Here is a 13,997-nt window from a genome sequence, read left to right as displayed (position 1 = left end):
GGTTTGTGAACAAAAAAAAAAAAAAAAAAAAAAAAAAGCAGAAAAAAGACATGATCTCAGATTAGGAGAATAATTCTCAAGCAAGATGCAAAAACCATTAACCATAAAGAAAAAGATTGATGTCTTGCTATAATACGTTTTAAAACTTCTATTTATTTAAAAGACAGCATTATAAGAGAATAAAGGAAAGCCACAGGATAGAAGATATCTGCAACACATAGTACTGCCAAAGGGTTCATATCTAGAGGATGTAAAGAACTCTTACAAATGAATAAGAAGAAAAGAGAGCACCAAGTAGAAAAGTGGGCAAAGCATCTGAACAGGCATTTTACAAAAGGGGAAATCCAAGGTGTCAATAAACACGAAAAGGGCTTAACCTTGGTAACCAGGGAATGCAAATTTAAACAGCAGCGAGACACCACTATATGACGTCTAGAATGTCCTTAATGAAAAAGACTGATACTACAAAGTGTTGAGGAGAATATGGTAAAATGAGAACTCTCATATTGTTGATGGTGGTGTAAACTGCTGCAACCACGCTGGAAAGCATTTTTTCTTTATTGGGTAATGTTGAAACATGCATATACTAGGACACAGTGATTCCATTCATGGGAATATGCCCAATTCAAATATGCATACATGTGTAATAAGAGGCATGGTCAAGAATACTTACAGCAGCTTTATTCAAAATGTGTGTAATATTTCATGATAAAAAGTTAAAAATTAGTAATTAAAAAATTAGTGTTCAAAATAATAGTAACAATATCTTCTCTGTGAAAAATATTAAGAATATTTTCTGGGGCTCCTGGGTGGCTCAGTCGGTTAAGCGTCCGACTTCGGCTCAGGTCATGATCTCACAGTTCATGGGTTCAAGCCCCGTGTCGGGATCTGTGCTTGACAGCTAGCTCAGAGCCTGAAGCCTGCTTCTGATTCTGTGTCTCCCTCTCTCTCTGGCCCTCCCTGCTCACACACACACTCTCTCTCTCTGTCTCTCAGAAATAAATTTTTAAAAAACATTAAAAAAATAAAAAAAAGAATATTTTCTTAGATGCTTTTATTTGCAAAATCTCTAAGCATATATCCCACCCACTCACAAACTAACCAAGACCGGTTTTCTGACTAGGGAGATCTGGGGAGTTGAAGGAGGGAACCATGTGAACGTATTACCTATTCGAAAATTAAGTTAGGGGCGCCTGGGTGGCTTAGTTGGTTAAGTGTCTGACTTCAGCTCAGATCATGATCTCACAGTTCGTGGGTTCAAGCCCTGCGTTGGGATCTGTGCTGATCTTGGAGCCTGCTTCCAATTCTGTTTCCCTCTCTGCCCCTCCCCTTCTCATTCTCTCTCTCTCAAAAATAAAGAAACATTAAAAACATTTTTTTAATTAAGTTAAAAATGACCAGTGGGACCAAAATGGAGTAAACATAATTCTTCCTATGTCTCTTGCTAAGTATAACTAAAATCCCTGGACATTACATATAAAACAAAGATAAGAACACTCTCCGTTGGAGTGAGGGAGGCAAACTTTCCATGATCCTCAATGCCTGAGAAGTGATACAGTGGAGATTTCCCTGAGTTTTCTTTTTGCCCCATATATCTTGGGCTAGGTGTTAGAGAAACTGGCAACCTAGAATGCCAACTGGCACAGACAGAAATAGCCCAAGAAAGCCTGCTCTCATGAATTCAAGTACCAGGAAAAAGGCAACGTAGCAAGAGAGAAAAACCTAGATAATCTTGCCCGGTTCCAGCCAGGCATCACAGAAAAACCGTGCCCCTACTCCCGTTCTTATCAGCAAAGGCTGAATGGGGAGCCTAGATTTTCATTCCAGCCCGTGGGTAATGAGACCCCTCCCCCACAGTGTCAATGTAGGCTATGTGGGGGTCCTGGATTTCCACCCCTGACTCAATAACGAGGAGTCCTCTGTCCTCCCACCAGGGTGGTGTCAGAGGTGGTCAGGCGGAAAGCCTGAAATTCTACCCCCTGCCCAGTAGCAACAAGGTGCTTGGCCCCTTCTGGGGTGTCAAAGGAGGCCAAGTGGGGAACTTGAACTTCCACTTCCACCTGGCAGTAAGGAGGGTTTTACTGAATCCTTTTCAGAATTCTCTCCAGAAAAAGCAGATTCTCCTTTTCCAGCAGAGCAGTGTCAGAGGAGGCCTGTTAAACAGAAGATTTAAATAATATCCAAAGTCTCATAGTTCCCAAAATACCCAGGACATAATTGAAAATCAGGCATCATGTGAAGAAGCAGAAAAATCTCAACTGGAATGAGAAAAGACAATCAACAGACCCAACACTGAGAGAAGACAGAAGTTAGAATGATCTGACAAGAATTTTAAAGCAGCTATCATAAAAATGTTTCAATATACTTAAAAGAAATTTGAAAATAGAAAGTCTCAGCAAAGAACGAAAAGATGTAAAGACAAACTGAATAGAAATTTAAGCAATGAAAAGTACAAGGACTAAAAATTTAAACCTCAACTGTGGGCTCAACTGCAGAATAGACAGGAAAGAGGAAGGACTCAGAGAACTTGACCATGGAACGATGGAAATGATCCAGTATGAACAGAAAGGCAACTGGTTGAAAAAAAAAAATGAGCAGAGCCTCAGGGACCTGTGTGACTATAACAGGAGATCTGGCATTGGTGTCATCAGGGTCCCAGGAGGAGGGGAGAAAGAGTGTGGGGCTGAAAGACTATTTATTTGAAGACACTGACTGAAAAGTTTTCAAATTTGGCAAAAATATCAACTTAGAGAAGTTAGGAACTTAGAGTTCTTAGGAAGCAGAGAACACCCCAAAAGGGTAAGCCAAATAAATCTAAACCAAGACACATCATAATCAAACTTCAGAAAACTAAAGACAAAGGAAAAAAATCTTGAAATAGCAAGAGAAAAACCACAACTTACCTATAGGGGAAAAACAATTAAAGTGACGGTGGATTTCTCATCAGAAACCATGGAAGAGAGAAGGAAGTGAAGTGGCCCAACATTTTTCAAGTGCTGGAAGAAGAGAACTGTCCACCCTGAATTAATTCCATATCCGGCTCTGGCAAAACTATCCTTAAGAAATGAGGTGGCAATGGCCAATACATACATGAAAAGGTGCTTGGCGTCATTAGTTATCCGGGAAATATGACTCAAAACTACAATGAGATACTCCCTCACACCCACGAGGGTAGCTAGGATCAAAAAGTCAGATAACAAGTGTTGGTGAGGATGTGGAGAAGCTGGAACCTTCATATGTTACCGAGGGAGTGTAAAATGGTGCAGCTGCTTTGGGAAACAGTCTGGCAGTTCCTCAAATGATGAAACGTAGTTGCCATTTGACCCAGCAATCTCATTCTGAGGTGTATGTATCCTCAAGATAAATGAAAATATATGTCCACATAAAAATGCGTACACATATATTTATAGAGGCATTACTCATAATGGCGAGAAGGTGGAAACAACTGAAATGTACAAATGGATACACAAAATCTTGACCCATCTATACAATGGAATACTATTCAGCCATAAAAAGGGATGACGTACTGATATACGCCACAATATGCACGTGCCCAACATGCTACATTCTTCCCCGTCTGCCTGCTTACGTACAAATCCACCCACCTATCATATGGACTAGCGACTTCCTACTTTATTCATCAGGTTATAATCGATGACTATCATTATTTATTTTGCTACTCGAACTGTCCCAAATTTGGCCAGAGGGAGCTCTTTGAAACATTATGCTGAGTGAAAGAAGCCAGACACAAAGGCCACAGATTATATGATCCCATTCATGTGAACTGTCCAAAAGAATGAGGTTTAGGAGACAGAAGGTATATTAGTGGTTGCTTAGGGTTAGGGGAGGCAGGGAACAGGGGTGGAATGGGGAGGAGTGATGGCTAAAGGAAATGGATCTTCTTTTCGAGGTGATGGAAATGTTGTCGAATTGACTGTGGTGGTGGTTGCTGCTACCCATAAATATAAACAACAGTAACCTGTATGCTTTAAATGGGTAAACTGTATGGTACGGAAATTATGATCTCAGTAAAGCTGTTATTAAGAAGAAATGAAAAGTAAACCAAGATATTCTCAGATGAAGGAAAACTAATAAAATTTGTCGCCAGGAGACCTACCCTAAAAGAATGTTGCTAAAGGGAGTTCTCAAAACAGAAAGGAGGTAATAAGAGAAGGAATTGGAACATCAGGAAAGAAGAAAAAATGGAGCAAAAAATATGAGTAAATACAACAGACATTCCTTCTCCTTTTGAGTTTTCTTTTGAATTTTTATTTATTTTGAGAGAGAGAGAGAATGAGCAGGGGAGGGGCAGAGAGAGAGGGAGAGAGAATCCTAAGCAGGCTCTATGCTGTCAGCGCATGGGGCTCAATTCCATGAACTGTGAGATCATGACCTGAGTCAAAATCAGGAGTCGGACACTTAACTGAGCCCCCCAGGGCCCCACCTCTTGAGTTTTTTCCTCAACCGTGTTTGAGCATCAAAGCAAAAAGTCTAACATTGTTTACTGTAGATCTCCATGTAGGTAAGGGAAATATTTCAGACAACTGTATTGTAATATAAGCTGGTGAGGGTAAAGGGACTGAAAGGCAGCTGAGTTTTCTATACTTTAACTGGTAAAATTTCAACACCAGTAGATTTGTTTGGTGATGGAATAGTTCTGTATGTGGATTATTGCCTAGGAATCGATACATGGTTGGCAGAGAACTACACACACACACACACACACACTGTAGCAGTGTCAGTTTCCTGTTTGTGACACTGTACCTAGTGATGGAAGATTAGCCACTGGGTGAACTGGGTAAAGGGACACATGAGACCTCTCCCTACCATCTTTTCAACTTCCGGTAAATCTATAATTATTTCAAGTTCTTGAAATAATGCAAATATTCAATTATATTTTTTTAAGAAACACTTCTTTTTTAAACAAATTGCCAATATTAGCCTCAGAAGGACTGGAGTAGTGGGCACACCAGAAAAGATCGGAATGCTATTAAAAAGAAGCATTCAGGTTCTCCCTCGTCTGCCTACCTACAAACCAATTACCCTATGAAATGAACCAGTGACTTCCTACTTTATGCAGTGGGTTATAACCTATTGCTATCATTATTCTATTTTGCTCCTCAAATTGTCCCATATTGGGCCAGAGGGAGCTCCTTCAAGGTAGCTCCTATGTCCTTTTGACACATCCCATCTTTTGAGCACTTCATTACTTTCCAACCCCAGGAGTTCTTCCAGGATCGTTTTATACTCTCTCTGCTCTAGCCCTGGAGTCCGTCTTTTCTCCAAGAAGCTCTAGTTCTAGGTGACTAATGACAAATCGAAGGGTGCTCACTGTGTCTAGCATGCAGTTATACTTTCAGCAGGTGGAGCGAGGAATACTTTCCCCTGGAAGGAGTATGCCAACTAATCAATGTAGGAGAGGTGACGGGATTAGGACAACATCGTTAGGGAAACAGCACAGTAACTAACCGTTACACACAAGAATCACCACTGGACGCTAAAATCAGAGAACAGAAGCATAAGCAATAGGATATTTACGTGGTCCCAAATTATCTCCTCACCAGATGGTTTTTAATTACACAGGGAAAGATGGTTGTGTTATAGTTAGTACTTGACAGACACTATCTTAGTCATGGGTGATCACAGTTAATATTATCAAGAAAGGATAAATAGATATTGGATGCCTGCTGACAGGAAGCACTGAGAGGAACACAGCATCACTGTTGTGATACTTCTGAGAAAGAAAATGAATAACCTAAATCTTATGAGAAGGCTGGAAACGAAGCTGAATTGAGGGACATTCTCCCAAACGTTCAGCGTCATGAAAGTCAAGGAAAGGCTGAGGAGCTAACTCTTCCCAATTAAAGTCTAAAGGGACATGACAAGTAAACACAATACAGGAAGCTAGATTGGATCCTGGATCAGGGGGAAGTGCTCTAAAGGACCTTATTGTGACAACTGGGGAAACTGAGTATTATATGTTAGATAATTAGATAAGACATGGTATGTTAGCGCTACATCAATGTGAAAGTTCTTGATTCTGGTAGCTGTACTGGGGTTATGGAAGAGGATGTCCTTGTGCTCAAGAGATACGCATTGAAGTATTTAGGGGTAAGGGAGAATTGTGTCTGCAAATTAGTCTCAAATGGTTCAGAAAATAACGTTTTAAATATATATCTGATGTATAAACATATACACCTACATACAAACATACACGCACAAATGAAGAAGAGAGTGAGAGTAAATGTGGCAAGGTGTTAACAGTTGGGTGATTTTGGATGAAGGGCATACATAGTTCTTCGTACTACTTTTGTAACTTCTCTTTAATTTTAAAATGATTTCAAAAGAATCAAAAGGTTCAAGAAAATCAAAGCTTTGAAACTCCTAGTAGAAAATTGAAGTGAGGGGCACCTGGGTGGCTCAGCTGGTTGAGTGTCCAACCCTTGATTTTGGCTCAAGTCATGATCCCAGGGTCATGGGATCAAGTCCTGAGTCAGGCTCCGCACAGAGCGTGGACCCTGTTTAAGATTCTCTCTCTGCCCCTCTCCCCTGCTTGTGTGCTTTCTCTCTAAAATATAAATACATAAATACATACATATATACATACATACATACATACATAAAATTTAGGTGAATGGTTGTTCAGGCCTTGTGGCGGGTGAAGATGTCCTAAACGCGACAGGAGATATGCTAAGTATCAAAGAAAAGATCCAATGATTTGACTATGAGGAAACGAGGAACGCTTTTTCACTTTGGGGGCCTGGGTCACCCTCCCCTTGTTGGCGAATGTTCAGGGGCACCAAGCAAGCAGGGAACTCACAGTACCTTCTCCACCACCAGGAGCTCCTGGAGGCAGATCTCCAAGGACCAGACCACGGCCAGCACTTCTCCACCCACCAGCTCCCCTGGGCACAGCCCGGAGGGTTCCTGAGAGCAGGACCTCCACTCGGGCCCCTAGCAACACACCTGGCCTGTGCCCCCTTCCTCACCCAAGAGCAGTCAACCAAGGAGAGCCCTGGGGTGNGCCAGGACAGGCCGGCAGGTGTATGGGTGACACAGGGGACAAGCCTCAGGGGGGCAGGACAAGGAGGGGCTCTTTACCAACCAGTAGGAAAGAATGAAAATGTTCTAGCATCTGACACTCTTAAACACTTTAACAACTCCAGCGGCCCAAGCTTGTGGACGAAAGACCACCCCCATCTGTCTCTTGGGAGTCACTAAGGCCACATTCTCAGGGAAAGCGTACAAAGATCATGACAAGCATTATGAGCACTAACAGACGCAAGATGAATACATACAAGGGACACTGCCCACAGATGCCCCTCTTTGATCCCTTCCCCACAAAAATAGCTTTGGGAGGGGACGCTTTGGTGCTAGGAATTTGGGTAGGAAGTTGCCGGTACAGATTCACCCAGATTCCAGCCTCATCTGCCACATAGGAGAAGGTTTGATTTTTCCGGCCCATTTCTACCATGGAGGATGGCATGTGTCCCTACCCCCACCAGGACCCCCACCCCGACTTCCTCATCCCAGGTGAGGGTCCCCACTCCAGCTCCTCACGGCTCTCCAGCGACCCACACAGCAACGTCTCCCTTCGGGATCATCGGAGGCAGCCCACTGTGTGCTCTCATCCCCAGGGCTGGCTGGGCTGCCGGGATTGACTGCTCCCTGCCCGCTGTATCCCTGGCCGTCTGCTCTGTCCCACTCGGCAGCCGGCTCAGGGCTCAGTCCTTCCACGTCGTCGGGGCTGCCGTCACTCGTGCCCGGGAATATGTCTGTATCACCTCCTGTGACATGACCTTGCCCTTCTGCAGCCTGTCCCAGCCTAGCAGAAGGGCTTCCAGCATGTTCACTGGGCTGGCTGAAAGTGTGCGGTGACGCCTTGGCTCACTGTGCCCTCACCAGAGGCCAGATACTCGGCTTCTCTGTATGTCTGCCCTTGGCTGGGGCTGTTCTGATCTTTCCTGCTCCCTCTGGCCTTCCCATTCCCTGGGACTGCCGGTACCCCTATGCTCCTCCCTCTGGCTTTCTCCTGCTTCCTCTGCCCACTCCTGTCTCTCCCGGCTCCCTGCTGCTCCCTCTGCTGGCCCTTATTCCCTCTGCATAGACCCCATCCGACTCTTCCTTGGTCCCTCTGTTTACTGTTCCCTCTAAATGTACCTTGTCCCCAGCCTCTTTCCTGATTGTCCCCGGATTCCTGTTCCATGCTTCCTGCGTCTTCTTCCCTTTGACTGCTCGCTGCTGCCTCCGACTGTCCTGTGTTTCCCCGGGCAGCTTCCCCTTTAGCTGACCCTTGCTCTGTGGTACCATTCTTGTGATTGTGCCCTCGTCCCTCTGGCTGTTTCCTGGTCCCGATGAGCCTTTCTTGTTCCTTCTGCTTGACACAGACAAATGGCCCTTTGAGTCCTCGGACTGTTGTCCAGTCCCAATTCTTCCCTGCGCCTTGGGCAGTCCCAGAATGCATCTCTCATACACCCTCGCTCGGTGCTCCCGCATCTGGTCGGGGGAACCGCACTTTGCAGAGAGCTGGTCGACTGGGCTCCTAGCCTAGGCTCCTAACCGCCAAAGTCCACTAGTTTTTGTTTTTTGTTTTTTATTTTTATTTATTTCTAGGAGAGAGAGAGACAGCGTGAGCAGGGGAGGGCCAGAGAGAGAGGGTGTCACAGACTGAAACAGGCTCCAGGCTCCGAGCTGGCAGTCAGCACAGAGCCCGACGCGGGGCTCGAACCCACGAACCGCGAGATCATGACCTGAGCGAAAGTCGGACGCTCAACCGACTAAGCCACCCAGGCGCCCCCGAAGTCCACTAGTTCTGTATCGCGCTCCGTTCTGTCCTTTCACCTTTTCCATCGCTTCCATCATGTCTATTTGCTGGTTCCTCGGGTTGGTTCCTGGGTACGGTGTTAGCCCTGAAGCCCTGTCCCCCCATTCCAGGGAACGCTGGCGGCTCCTCAGCCTCTCCCCGGCTTCCGCAACTGCCCCTTCACCCCAGCGCCTGCTGCACGGGGCCTCCGGCTGCTATCCGTTCCCTTCCCGTGCTTTCCTATTCCGTGTTCCCTAGCACGTCTGCCTCTCCCCATCCCCTCAGATTCTCCTCTAAACCCTGGTGCCTTGAGAAGTTGCTTGTCTCGCAGGCTCTTGCCCAGAACACCAAACCGACCTGCTTTTTTCCATTTTAGAGCCAAATCTTCTGTTTTCTCATCCCTCTGGATGGTCCCTCCTCCCTCTGCCTGCTACCGGCTTCCTCCACCTTCTGGTCCCTGCTCCTGTTTTGAGTTCCCTCTTACTGTTCTAGGACCTGCTTGCTTTTCCTTGCTCTCCACTTCTCTAGCCCCAGTGACTATTTCTTGGTTTCTCCGCTGCCCCTGGTTTCTGGGCTGCTGTTTCCCGGTATCTCTGCCCATCGCCTGCCCCCTGACATCTGATGGAAAAACCAAGAACCTCACAAACAAATAAGGGAATGAATGGCCTTCAACAAGGCCTTGGTCATTTCCATCTCCTTTTGCACTTTTCAAAGGGGCAGAGATCTACGGTTGGGAACGAAGAGATGAGTGGAGAAGCAGGCCTTGTAGAGCCCAGAATCATCCATCTAAAAATTTCCACACACCAGCTGGGCAAGAGGCTACTTGTAGAAAGACTGGGGAGGAATATGTTGTTGTGGCCCCAAGCGGTGGGTCTGTGATGGACGTGACGGAGCAGAGCCTAAACCCCTCCACAGGTGGAAGGGCACTGCGGTTAGGCGGCGTTTCGTTTGCCATTCAATGCCCTTATTCCTTCGACCCAAATATAATTTCGGTGACTTGGGCAAAAAGATTTAAGCGTAGGAATTTTACCACAGCAGTGTTAATCACAGCAGAAAACCTGAAACACCTTAAATGCATACACAGTGGATGGGTTAAATTAAAGTTTATCTAAAGGACATANAAAACTATGTTAAACTGTCAAATTAAAAAGGAGGCAACCGGGCGCCCGGGTGGCTCAGTCAGTTAAGCGTCTGACTCTTGGTTTTGGCTCAGGTCATGATCTCACAGTTTGTGAGATCGAGCCCTTTGTTGGGTGGGTTCTATGCTAACGGTGCGGAGCCTACTTGGGCTTCTCTCTGTCTCCCTCTCTCTCTGCCCCTCCCCTGCTCGCGTGCTCTCTCTCTCTCCCTCTCAAAATAAATACATAAAGTTAAAAAATAAAAAATAAAAATAAAAAGGAAGCAACCAAATGCTGTGATTCCATTTTTAAACCTGAGCTATATAATGCATATGTATATGGTATGTATGCGCACTCACAGCCCCATATATACACCCACATACATGCACGCATGCACATGCAAAGGAAAAATCAACTCAAAGGAAATATAGCTAAATATTAAAAATGGTTAACTTTGGGTAATGCTGGAATTACAAGTAGCGTTTTATTCTCCTCTTTCTGTTTACCTGCATTTTCTGACATTTTATTGGGAAGTAATGAAGTCACAAAATGATAAAAACCAAAATGATTTTTTAACATTTAATATAATCCTAATGACCCCATGACCCTGAGTCCCTGTGACAAGGAGTCTGTCCCAGAGGTGACAGCATCCAGGAAGGTCTGAAGGAGGGGGCTGTCGGGCAGGGTCTGGCTCTTTCATCATGGTCCCTTGTTTGCAGATTCTCAAGGGGGAACTTTTAGCGGGAAACTTGGCCTTGGCTGCAGTGTGGCAAGGGCGAGGGGACACATTCAGGAGACCTGGTCCCAGTCCAGTGCTGTCACTCACGACCTGAGAGGCCGGGGCAACTCATGTCCCTTCTCGGGCCATTTTATCGTCTTTGAAAAGAGGAGGAAGACCTAGAAGGACCCTGGAGAATGCTGTCACCCTATTTCCCTGCCATCCTCTCAGTTCCAAAGAAACGGGATTTTTCTGCCTAGATCAGGATAGAGGAGAAATCAGCAAAATCCCCAGACACAAGGGGAAAAGGAGGGTCTGGTGTGGAGCAGCTGAGCACCTGCGAAGAGCCAGTGGAGAGGGCAGGGCCGGTGCTAGGGGTCGGGGGGAGCGTCCCTCTGGCTACGAGCCCGGATGTAGGCTGGCCCTCCCAGCCCACCTCTCCTCCATCAGCCATAGCATGTGTCCACTGAAACTCACAGGGCTCTGGATGTGGGACAGTGGGTGGATGGTGATCTGGGAGCCTGGAACCTGCCGCTTCTGTGGCCCACCTGCCCCTTCCCTGAGGCCCTGCTGACAGGTCGGGGCTGTGTCCTCACTGAGCGAATTCCCGCCCCCAGGGTCCTCTCTCTGCTCACCTCACACAGGCTGCCGCGTCCCTCTGCCGCCAGGACCGAGGAGCACCGGGGAGACCCCCGGTTAGCTGGCATGTTCCCGCCGGGCCTCGGCCCTCAGGCTCGCTTGCCGTCGACTCTGCTCTTCCCAGGAGCCTGAAGCCAGGCGGGCGCCTGGGGACTCAAACCAGCTGCCGGGCCGGCGGCCCCGACTACGGGGTCTGACCCGAGGACGCCACGGAGACTCCAAGAAACCCTGGAAAGACAGTATCCACATAGTCATTCAGCTTTCACCCCAGAGATGCTTTCTGGGGGCACCAAGATGGCGGCTCTCTGTGCTGGATTCTGTGAAAGAGAGAAGTTTAGTAAAATTGACACCAAGTATTAGCATATAATATGGAAAAAAAATACTCATAGGATTCGGTATAAAATGAATGAGGCTTTGAATTCCAGGTCTTCTATGTTCTAGCTAGAATCTGGGGGCAGTCACTTTGGTCTGAGTTCCTTCATCTTAAAATTGAGGATGAAAACACCTGTCTCCCAGGGTTGTCAGAGTTCAATGGTATAAAGCCTCGGAAGCACTCCCTCCTACTTGCTACCTGGAACATATTCCATTGATATTAAATATTGCTATTATCACAAGGTTGCAAGACATGTTTTATTAGGTACCCCATTTAATGTTCAAACTCATCCTGGGAAGTAGGTATTCCAAGATTATTATTCCCATTTAACATCAGATAGAGATGTTCAGAAGATATTAAGACATCTGCCCCTAACATCACTCAGATTAGGGGGAAGGACAGGGAGTCAAACCCAGTACATTTTCTTGACTACTATGCCATATGGTATTCTGTACATGGCAGAGTCACAAAAAACATGGGTTCTATTTCCTGCTGCCCTTAAAGTGCTCTGGCTGGGGGAGGGGGATGATCATGTCGCATGTGTATAAACAGAGCTTCTGTATAGTTCAGTGTATGTTCTGGACAACTTATAAAGCCCACCCTCTTTTGCCATCAATGAGAACATGAAGTCATTGCCTCCCTCCTCCAACTCCCACCTGGCTCCTGAAGACCAGCATGTCTACATAGGCTCCTAAATCAGTAACCCACTCTGCTCGACAAAACCGTGTCCCAGATGGGATCATCAACTGGTTTCCACAGGCTCCTCAAATAATCACCAATACAGGCAATAGGCCCTCAGTAGAAAACCAACCATCGACCCACTCAGGGCCAAACCTGACCTCCTGTAGGACCCCACAACTCACAGCCCATACACAGAATGCGGGATTCCCATCAAACCTTTGATAATAGTCCATCACATACTAACTCACACAGTCCTGCATTTACCGATAGCCACAGGGCCCAATCAATGACTCCTATAGGGCCACCAAAACTGACTCCTAATGATTTGTAATCCCAGGCTTGCAATCAATCATTCACCACCTCCACGTTCCAATCAATAGCCCTCATAGGCTAATCAATGCCTTCAGATACTTACATCTCCAACTCTTAAAAAACCTCAAGAATTTCCCGATTGTCACTCACTGCTCCAATATGAATCACATTAGGCTCTAGATTATCTAACCCTATTGGATCCTAATGCATTGACCCGCCCCCACAGAAATCCCCCCAATCCTTGACTCCCAGAGGAACCAAATCAACCCCAAATCGGATTTGGCAGTGAATTTAAAGGATAAAAAGAAAACCCAAAACACTTTCAGGCAGAAACAACACATTATTTACGACGGAAAGGGCTCACAATGGCACTAGACTTTTTCTTTGCAATAATAGGAATCATATTAGAAGAAAACATCTATAAATTATTGAAAGAAAAGGGCTGACTGAGATCTGAGAATTTTAAACCCATCTTACTTCGATACTATTCTTCTTTCAGAGCAAAAGACAATTTTAGACATAAAAGCATTCCTAGCTCAGGAGAATACTCCAGAGAATAGTCTAAACAATGATAAATTGAATAGTAACAGAAACCTCAAAGCCAGAGGAAAGCAGTCTTGAGAAATGATTCTCATAAGATGCAGTTGTATCTGAATAAAAAAATAATGTAATTTGGCATCTGGAATAAATAAGATTATTACTAGGTGGGGATTTTAAAATACCCTGGGAAAATCTACTGAGTGGAATGAGGAGGGGAAGGCAAATCAATCACACACCTCGATTACTAGATCCAAATCTATTATAACATTATTGGACCTAGTAATAGTGAAAATATAGACTATCATAGTTGTAAGAAAGGTGAAGGCAACTACTAGCAGAAATTGATAAGAATAATCAAAATTCCAAACTATCAGAATCCCAAGATATTAAGAACTAGAGAGGAATTAAGAGAAATGTGGCATGGCAATGAGAAAGAATGAAATCTGGCCATTTGCAGCAACATGGATGGGACTAGAGGGTTTTATGCTGAGCGAAATAAATCAGGCAGAGAAGGACAGATACCATATGTTTGCACGTATAGGAGGATTAGGAGGAACTTAACGGAGGACCATGGGGNGGGTGCGTAGTACATGTTAGGGTCAAGATTCATTTCTTCCATATGGATATCAAGGTGATCCAGCATGGCTTATTGAAAAGACTACCCTTTCTCCACTGCTCTGCAATGTTGCTTTGTGATCGTATATGTGGAGTTCATTCCTGAAATCTGTATTTCCATTGGCCTATTTGTCTATTCTTGGACCAGGACTACAGTGTCTTAATTAATTTGCTTTATATCAAGTTTTAATATCTGTT

At 45.3% G+C, this 13,997-nt stretch overlaps 1 protein-coding gene across 1 annotated transcript in view; it reads right to left on the bottom strand.

The window, feature by feature from the left end:
* The window catches only part of ZNF41 (zinc finger protein 41), a 42,137-nt gene that overhangs the window by 13,847 nt on the left and 14,293 nt on the right, over positions 1 to 13,997 (bottom strand). Inside the window, exon 2 of the mRNA XM_077762945.1 lies at positions 11,275 to 11,506. Within this exon, the coding sequence (XP_077619071.1) occupies positions 11,275 to 11,346 (72 nt within the window). The 5' untranslated portion in view covers positions 11,347 to 11,506. The remainder of the gene's footprint in view (positions 1 to 11,274; positions 11,507 to 13,997) is intronic.

This window comes from Crocuta crocuta, unplaced genomic scaffold (assembly GCF_008692635.1).
Source record: "Crocuta crocuta isolate KB4526 unplaced genomic scaffold, BGI_CrCroc_1.0 scaffold610, whole genome shotgun sequence".
In the NCBI taxonomy this organism is placed as follows: Eukaryota; Metazoa; Chordata; class Mammalia; order Carnivora; family Hyaenidae; genus Crocuta; species Crocuta crocuta.
The sequence above is the reverse complement of the archived record's forward strand: the minus strand, read 5'-3'. Positions and strand labels throughout refer to the sequence as shown.